Source organism: Gadus macrocephalus, chromosome 3 (genome assembly GCF_031168955.1).
Source record: "Gadus macrocephalus chromosome 3, ASM3116895v1".
NCBI classification, from domain to species: domain Eukaryota; kingdom Metazoa; phylum Chordata; class Actinopteri; order Gadiformes; family Gadidae; genus Gadus; species Gadus macrocephalus.
Window position 1 is genome coordinate 19017742 of NC_082384.1, and position 9584 is coordinate 19027325.

At 45.0% G+C, this 9584-nt stretch overlaps 2 protein-coding genes across 5 annotated transcripts in view; both read right to left on the reverse strand.

Annotated features, from left to right (window-relative positions):
* Positions 1 to 9584, reverse strand: part of si:dkeyp-9d4.3 (caskin-2) — a 113937-nt gene that overhangs the window by 23567 nt on the left and 80786 nt on the right. Inside the window, exon 1 of one of the 3 annotated variants that reach the window (XM_060046329.1) lies at positions 1808 to 2476. The exons of 1 other annotated variant lie outside the window; for it this stretch is intronic. In XM_060046329.1, the coding sequence (XP_059902312.1) occupies positions 1808 to 1901 (94 nt within the window). In that variant the 5' untranslated portion in view covers positions 1902 to 2476. Of the gene's footprint in view, positions 1 to 1807; positions 2477 to 9584 lie in introns of those variants that run through there. One more of the 3 variants, XM_060046328.1, reaches the window with a different exon arrangement.
* On the reverse strand, positions 2530 to 9333 carry LOC132453526 (suppressor of cytokine signaling 1-like). 2 transcript variants are annotated; one of them, XM_060046440.1, is made up of 6 exons: positions 8952 to 9333; positions 8405 to 8497; positions 6513 to 7599; positions 5373 to 5720; positions 4641 to 4822; positions 2530 to 4299 (listed from the first exon to the last, which is right to left on the reverse strand). In XM_060046440.1, the coding sequence occupies exons 5-6, from the start codon at positions 4694 to 4696 to the stop codon at positions 3975 to 3977; spliced, it is 381 nt and encodes a 126-aa protein (XP_059902423.1). In that variant the 5' UTR covers positions 4697 to 4822; positions 5373 to 5720; positions 6513 to 7599; positions 8405 to 8497; positions 8952 to 9333; the 3' UTR covers positions 2530 to 3974. The 2 variants fall into 2 exon arrangements, with proteins under 2 accessions (XP_059902423.1, XP_059902424.1); XM_060046441.1 differs by lacking the exons at positions 6513 to 7599; positions 8405 to 8497; positions 8952 to 9333 and having other exon boundaries at positions 5373 to 5955.

The window sequence follows — 9584 nt, forward strand, 5'->3', positions numbered from 1 at the left end:
CACTGTCCACAGGTTCTACTCTACTTTCCTGTCCTGTAGCACATCCTCTCTCACCTCCCCCTCAAGCCTTCCCTGCTCCTCTCTCTCTCTCTCTCTCTCTCTCTCTCTCTCTCTCTCTCTCTCTCTCTCTCTCTCCCCCTCTCCCCCTCTCTCTCTCTCTCTCTCTCTCTCTCTCTCTCTCTCTCTCTCTGTCTCTCTCTCTCTCTCTCTCTCTCTCTCTCTCTCTCTCTCTCTCTCTCTCTCTCTCTCTCTCTCTCTCTCTCTCTCTCTCTCTCCCCCTCTCTCTCTCTCTCTCTCTCTCTCTCTCTCTCTCTCTCTCTCTCTCTCTCTCTCTCTCTCTCTCTCTCTCTCTCTCTCTCTCCCAGTCTTGCTGTGTCGCACGCCCCTTGCCTCTCTGTCTTTGTCAGTGTGCAGTGGACTGAGTGCGCAGAGCTGATCTGTTCTGGCATCTGAGGAGGAGCATTTTTATTTTCCATGGCACTGCTGGAATGTCCAGTCACATACAAACACACACACACACACACACAGTATAGATGCGCACATACAGACACACGCGCATGCACACATTTTAACATATATACAAATACATATGAATATGTATGTATTTGAGCAGAGGAGAGGAGAGAAGCTGGATGAGGAGAGAGGAGAATGGTGGCAAGGAGAGGAGGAGAGGAGAGAGCAGAGGAGAGGAGCATTCAGCAAGGGAGCATGGAGGAGAGGAGACAAGAGGAGAATAGGCGACTAGAGAGGAGAGGATATCAGATGAGAGGAGATGAGGGGAGAAGAGAGGAGATGAGGGGAGAGGAGAGGAGAGGAGAGGGGAAAGGAGAGGAGAGGAAGAAGAGAGAAGAGGAGGAGAGGTGATGAGAGGAGAGGAGAGGAGCGAGGGGAGAGGAGAGAGGAGCTGGATGAGGGGAGAATGGTGATAAGATGGGAGTGGTGGATACTTTTTCAAGGCTGTAATTGAAATCTAATTATCACCCCAAGTCCCAGCTGACACCATGTCATACACACAGGTGCACGCACACACAGAAACACACACAGCCAAACACACAGCCACACACACGCGCACACACACACACACACACACACACACACACACACACACACACACACACACACACACACACACACACACACACACACACACACACACACACACACACACACACACACACATACGTGCATATACACGTGTACACTCTTGCAGTCACTGTAATACCACTAGCATCTGGCATATTCACACACCAATTATTATTCGTCCAGCGAGGCATTGAGAGAGACGTGTTGGACATTAGTACATTCCTTCTACCCTTCTGTTTCTCTCACAAGAGCACATCTCCCTCTCTCTCACACACACACGCACACGCACACACACACACACACACACACACACACACACACACACACACACACACACACACACACACACACACACACACAGGACACATTTTCTCCACATCTGTATCACGTACGACCCACATCACCCATTTTATTACGTGGACATTGTGATGCAGAATGCACCATTTTCACACATGTGCAACGTCATCGCTACCACAAACGTTCGGCGTCATACCACCTCCTTACACCCTTGCACGCACGCGCACGCACGTGTGCATCAAGGCGCTCGTTTAAGATACGCGCAAATAACGTGCCCCACACACACAGTCGTGGACTGTATATCCAGCGTATATATATATATATATGGTATCGACGGTATAACGGCGTGCGAACTACGTGATCCCTAGTTCACCCATGTTAAAACAGAAATGGAGCTCAACAGAGATCGGATGGTGGGAATACTGACTGGCTTTTCCCGGCCGAGGTCTCTGCAGAAGCCGCTGCGCTGTCAGCAAGTCCTCGGTCTTGACCGCCTGGAGCAACTCCTGGTCCTTCCCCATGTCCCCTACGTCCTCCCGCCGTGGCCCTCGGTCTCCCTCCTCTCTTCCTGTCCGGACCTCGTTAATCCATCGCTACATCCTCCCGCTGCCTCCGGCCTCCGAGCCGAGGCACTGACTGATTGACTGACAGACTGACTGACTGACTGACTGACTGACTGACTGACTGACTGACTGACTAAGGGGTGCCGGAATGAGTAGCACACTGAAATGAGCCTGAAGGAGTAAGAAAAATGATACTAAAATGTCCCCTCTGCCGGCGTCGATTCAAAGCGTCCACAGAAGACCACCCTCCCGGTTTTGGGTCGGGGTGTTCTTCTTCTGCTGGCCACGCGGATTCCACGAATCAACGACAATTTCCAACGGGTCTAAAAAGCGAAGCGCGAGGCGGTGGAGCTCGAGCGCCCTCCTATAGCCCAGGTCAATCGCGCCGATATCTCCGCACGAGCTCGATCCGCAGAACCAGCGCACGCACTGACTGATGTGTGTGACCGCTGTCACCCTGGCTGTGGCTTAGCATGCATGGCTATTACATAAACACACGCCAGCTGTGCGCGCCCCTCCACTCCAATTGTAATCCCCGGGCAGGAATGAAACGGAAGAGCGCGCTTCTGTTTACGCGTGCCTCTCAGTGTGTGTGTGTGTGTGTGTGTGTGTGTGTGTGTGTGTGTGTGTGTGTGTGTGTGTGTGCGTGTGTGTGTGTGTGTGTGTGTGTGTGTGTGTGTGTGTGTGTGTGTGTGTGTGTGTGTGTGTGTGTGTGTGTGTGTGTGTGTGTGTGTGTGTGTGTGTGTGTGTGTTTGTAGTCTACAGAGGTGGTTTCAGATTGGAATTGATCCAGCCGCGTGCTATGGGCGAGCGCGGGACAGAGGGTGACACGATTTGTGATCGCGCAAAGAAATTCTCATTTTGCGTTCCGCGTGTGAGTATCGTTGCATTGGTTGAGCCATGGTGAAGAAGAAATTTAGCGAATCCGGTGTCTACGTGTCCGGTATCCCCCATGGAAGAGTCAATCAGACATCTTTATTGCCACAATAACTTCTCTTATATAGAAATTAAATTAAAGTGTGTAGGTGCACGGTGTGAGCTTGTGCAGGTTACCCTGCTGTGTGTGTGTGTGTGTGTGTGTGTGTGTGTGTGTGTGTGTGTGTGTGTGTGTGTGTGTGTGTGTGTGTGTGTGTGTGTGTGTGTGTGTGTGTGTGTGTGTGTGTGTGTGTGTGTGTGTGTGTGTGCGTTGGTTACTCCAGTGGGTGGGCATGTGTGTATGTGTGTAGCATTATTGTAGATCATTAGCATAATTAACATAAGAACAATTAGTAAACATGAACACCATTAGTCAACTATAGATAACATTGAGAAAACTGATTCTAGTTACCTGATTGTGTTTTACAAGGAGCTCCAGAGTGTGCACAAATGTGTGTTTATTTGTGTGCATGTGACTCTGCTGGGTGTGTATCTGTGCATGTGTGTGTGTTGGTTACTCTGGTGTGTGTGTGTGTGTGTGTGTGTGTGTGTGTGTGTGTGTGTGTGTGGTATATGTTTTTGCAAGTTACCCTTGTGTGTGCGAGTCTGTCTGTATGTGCATATATTTGTGTGTGTGTTCTGGGTTATCTTTGTGTGTGTGTGTGTGTGTGTTTGTGTGTGAGCACGCTCAGGTGTATTTTTCTGTGTGTGATAGAGATTGTGGGTGCGTGTGGGTTACTCTGGTGCAGATCTAATTTAGAACAAGGGGCCATGCGCGATTCTCTTATATAGAACAGGAAGTAGAACAGCCGACAGTAGATTGACAGCTACTCATTCATCTCATATAAAACCATTAATTATTTATTTTTTAAATAACTCACACTGTAATACACAAGTTCCAATAACCACTGTCATTAGAATACCAACTACACAACCGATCTGTTATCTCCACACTCCAGCATCCCAATTTCAAGTCTTTCTCCACAAGACAATATTTCAAACAAAACATCATAAAATGAGTACAGTTCATCAATCCCATCAAGTACAGCATGCTAATGATACGCACATCCCCCAAGGGCCTTAACCAATGTATCTGTGTCCCCGCTGGCCGCCTCCCTACACCCAGAACGGGTAGGCGTGGAGGTAGGCCCTAACCTGGGCACTGAGTCCAGGCAGAGAGTCGATGGCGTGGGCCCCGTGGGCCCGGATCACCGCCCTCCTGCCCAGCTGCTGCAGCGTCTCAGGCCGCTGCCAGCGGTACGGCGCCACGATCTTCTTGGAGGAGGTGATGTAGTGGACCAGCAGGGCAAACAGCGAACCAAAAGTCTTGCTGCTGCCGTCCATGCCGAACAGGTGATTGGCCAGCAGCAGACGGATGCTCTTGGGGTGGTCTTCCCCTTGGTAGCTCAGCGTGAAGAACACGTTGCACTGGTAGCTGTCCCTGATGGACGGAGGGATAGTTGGGATCATTGGATCGACACACTCCCATCCCCACCATTTCCTCATGTTTCCACCAAATACACTTCCACTTGTTTCATTCATTCAATCTTAAACTGCTAGGGCAATGTACAGATTTATTTTAAATGCATATAGTGCATGGACTCTTGTGAAATTGAATTTAATTACAACATACAAAATTAAGGGATAGCAGCGCAGTGCAAATGATGACGGGGGGTGGGGTGGGGGGAGGTGGGGGGGGGTAGGGTGCAGAATGTGGGGGTGCAAAAAAAACAACAAAGGTTTGCCGCCGGGCAGGGGAGGAAGAGGTTTCCAGGTAGTTACCTGATGAGGAAGGTTCCCGGGGCGGTTTCTCTGAGCATGTGATGGGCATCCCCCATGGAGAGAGAGCCCCAGTAGAAACCACTGCTTTGAAGTAACAGGTAGGTCTGTTTGACCAGTTGATATTCCCCCGGGCTTCTGAATGGCAGGAAGTGTGTGGGGCAGTTCAGATGAACGGGCCCTTCCTAAAGCCGGATAGGAGTGATTAGTTTGTAGTAATTGACTGCAGGGTATCGTATTGAATCGTCCACACACTGCAGTGGCAAATCTCATTAATATTGGCAATGTTTTATTGACCGTTTAGTTTTTTAATATCGACAAAGACAACTGTTGATAACAGGAGGTTTCGCTTTCCCCAAGCCATTAATCCGTCATGTTTGTGTTTGGTGACATCTAGTGGCGAGGACCAGTACTTAATTTTAGCATGACTCATTCTTAATATTAAACGCAGGAAGAGTTTTTGCAAAAGGCTTTTAATAGGTAAGCAGTAAAGGGAAGTGGTTAGCAGCGTCCCCTGACCTGATGTTGCTGATTCCTTATCGTAACATAGCGTTTTATAGCCAAATGTCAAATGCATTGGCTGCTACTGTTTTTCTTCTAATTATCTGTCTGCAAAGCCAAATATGGGTGTGTCTAATAATAGTGCCGCCTGTTGAAATACACTGCATTTTCCGCCCCACTCTGAACATGGACTAGCTTGTAACTGGATACCCCAAAATGTGTTCCCAGACCTACCTGTCTCCACCTGCTCTGAGCGTCCTCGTCATTCTTTGACTGTTGCCGGGCGAGGAAACGGTGCCAATGTAGTAACCCATTTACACCTTCCCGTTCAATTTTGTCTGTCTTCTTTGTCCCCTCGCCTTCGAATGGTCTGACTGGATATGGGTCCAGTATCACTACTCTGAGGTTCTGCCTGAGGGCCGAGTCTCTTCGTCTTGCCAGACTGACATGGATAATTCTATCGCGGAGACCCCAGCACTTGGCCACCTACGACCCACTTCAAAGCGACGTTCTCTTGGGAAGAACATCTGTCATTCCCGACACTTTCGCACCCCAAACCCATTCAGGATGTCCAGAAGGCAACTACAAAGAAAAGAGCGGAAAAGAGTCTTTAATACATGTACGGTGGACTGGTGGTCTCTCCAGTGCTGTGTTCTGCAACATAAGCTATCTTCGATGATGCGTGTCTGCGTGTGAGATGCTGAAATTACCCTTACAGCCTATCACTGAATGTGAGCTACTTTCTTTCACTTTTGTTTTGAGTGTGTGTATAAGACAAAGGACAAGCCACATATGCACATATGCAAAAACAACCATGTGTACTAATATACATATATCTGTGTATATATGTATACAGTAGGCTATATATATATATATATATATATATATATATATAATTATATATATATGTTTGTTCTTTTAACGATTTCACGTCATTAACGACAAGGCCTACATAGGAAATAGGAAAAACTAAATATATAATCCTTTAGAATCACAGAAGGTCGCCCATGCAACAGGTCATTATTTCAAGCAACTGTTTGTGCGTGGCTTCAATTTAAGGCTAGACCATTTAAGGCTCATATATAGATTGATTAACACATTGCTAAAACACACACTATCCTTGGTCTTTCCATACATATGCATGCAAATATTATTCCAATTGAATAATAGGAATAATAATGAATAACGATTGATAATAAATACAACGAAGAATAGGTCTACAAATTAAGATTTCTAAAGAATGCCTATTCATAAAATAACAATGAATATACAACAGTAACAATTATTTATTATAAAATACTGAAAACTGAACCACCTACAGAACATTGCAAATAGACATTCGTGTTTTTGAAGTTTGCATGAAAACGATTTTACCTTGGACTTTTTCCGGCTGGCAGCTTCAGTTCTCACGATTTACGTTGGGAGAGTATAGTTCGTTCATGAAATGCACGTACAACCTTATATATTTTTAAATCAATTGTGCAATTTATAAATAAAAATAGGAGAGAAAATGACTCCCGCGACCAAACGTTATCACAAAACGTTAGTGAGCTTTCGGTTTAAATGTGCAAAGGTTTTGTAATAAGTGGGTGGAGTTTGGTTACTGATAGTGAAATAGTCCAGTCATTTGAAAAGAGAAAACACAGCGTCTTGTCCCCCTTTTCTTCGAGCGCCTTAATTATATTGTTTTTTTATTTGCTACACATATATTTCCAACATATATTTGCCATCGGCACAACCTACGCTATCACATAGTCATGTCCCCCTGCACTTTGCAGTTGGGTCTAAACTTTCGTTTTTGCTTTTGCAGGCATATCACGTGGTTTCAGAGAAATCCATGTCATGTCAAGTCACCTATATACTTGCAGTCGTCTGCAATTAGGGATTTAATGCTTTTTGGCGTCGCAATGACAATCATGTCATTTGTTTAAAAAACGTCTCGACATATCCTTCGAAGAAATTATGTATTATTTGGTCCTATACTATTATAACGAAACTGTTTTTGCTGGTCTAAAATCATAAAAACGTTAGTCAATTTGCAGACATTTGCTCAGAAAACCATCATGTTAATCAGTAAGGATCCGAAGTCTGACGCAATTTATCTAATTACTTGCCACTATACAAAAATGTAGAATTAAAAACACTTAAGAATGTTTTTATTTATTATTAGCCTGGCCTGATGTGTTGGCATACAGACAAACATTGTTGGATTCTTCCAATTTAAAAAAGAAAAAACACAATTCAACACACAAATTCCACATCTACAAAATGACTTAGAGGTAGAAGGTTCTAGGCACACAGCTGGGTTTTATTTATACAAACAATGTTGAAGAACTGAAAGAGGAGGAGTAGACCAATCCTTAGTTTAGACCGTTGGTGTGGGCGGCTCTTGTTTTCTTTGTCTGTACATCCAATAGGCCGATACTGAACAGAACAAGACACCATAAGTTGCCAACACACACTGTAATGAAGGGAAAAGAGAGACATTTAGTCAGTCTCACAGCATGACCAAAGGCGTGCGTGTGTGCGTGTGTGTGGCTGCGCGAGCGTTAGGGGTGACATCGAATCTTAGAAGATTTAAATCTTTGATCGAAACACATCTAACCTACGTTGTCCATTATAGTTGATTTGTCTTGTCTTGAAATTAGTGCTTGTGTTACAGTAGGAAACTGAATTTGGAGGCTGGGGGAGCTCCATGACCTGCATGGCTTGGGTTCTAGAAGTAAAGGCCCAGAAGTTATACACCGTTCTTCATGTGTGGTGGGGGTTTGACTCGTTCTTCGTCGTTCCCCTCCAGCTGGTCAGAATTATTAACTCATTCGGTACTCGGTAGTGCATTTCCAGTGTTCTACTAAACTGAACGCTGTCGCCTGAATGATTCATTAACATATGTCCTACATTTGTGATAAAACAAACGCCTTGACATTCTCTTGATGGATGCAGGTTTTTTTCTGAGTAATCAGACAGTACATTCTCTCAGGCTCCACAGAGACTGCCCACTGTTTGATTCCATAGATGTATTATTTTTATTCAAGCCTATTTTATCGCATATCGGGTTAATAGAAGAATGTATTTTCCTTTTTTCCAAATGATTGAACGCACACATTGTCGTCATGGTATGAAAAGTAAGAGGCGCTCAGTCATTTAGCAGAGGAACAGCACCTGGCATCAATAAGATGCTTACATAAAAACATATGGCCTGACGAATCAGATTACACTGCCAATTCCAAGTCGAGGCCACCCCTGGTTTGTGTGCGTATGCGTACATTACGCCGCCCCTGCAGTGTGTAGCTGTTGAAGTATTTCTTCCATCCAATCAGATCCACTGCAGCTGGCGCCTCAATGCCAAACAGTTGTCTCTGGAACACACACAGACACTTAAAATAAGCATACCTCCATGTGGCGTGTGTGGAAGATAGTTGGTTTAAGCAGCCTCACCTGGCCCAAAAGAGCCAGATTGGACTCAGGTGCACAGGTTAAACCACCCATCACCACACACCATGAGCCAGATCTCATGCATGGCACCAGGTGATGTATTATTATCGATCAACATTTACAATAAACCAGTTTTCCAACATCACCATCCTAAATTCTGGTCTGGACGAGCCAAGGTGGCGTGTAGCCTGGACCTTGCTACACTCCATTATCGATCAAATTTTATAATCCAAACATTATACATTTTTCGTAACAAAACATAAATCACTAATCAAGTTGGTCTATCAACCACCGCAGACGCATGCCTTAATACAATTGAAGTTCAAAGAATAAATCTGCAGTTACAGTTGTCACATAGGTACTCCATACGTCATTTACCTTCACTTCTGTGATGAGATGACCGAAGCTGGTCAGAGGGATCCGTGTCTTAACAGGGGAGGTCGGCATGACTAAACCAGTAAATGCATAAGATAAACTAAACTAGTGTCACAATTTAAACGTGCGGTTCAATCTCGTGTTGTGTAGTACAGGGGACACCCCCGTTATTAATCTATAGGTAGGACTTTGAATGAAAGGACGCTTACACAAGAACCGTTTTCCGGGTTCGGCCTATGTCGTCAGAGGAGTGGGTGCGCGCGAAAACCTAGTTACACAACGAGGATTTTCTGAACAATTCACAAATGCAGTTCTTCGTATTAACGCAAGGAAGCGCCATTTACCAGTTGGACGTCCGCCTTCATGCAGCAGAAATCACCCATGAGCAGAATGGTCCCCCACAATAATTAGATCCGCTTGAATTGTATATAGGCCTTACATTTTCATGTTTGTGCAGGCCTCGATTGAAAGAATATTAATATGGTATTAATCTCTAGTAATTGCGTTTGAGTAAACGGCATCTTAACCCATCCAGTGGAGGTAAATAAACATAGGCCTACATCATACCATATTATATTATAATATATTAATACCACAATATCGAATATAATAAACACTTTTAATACCATCTTATGG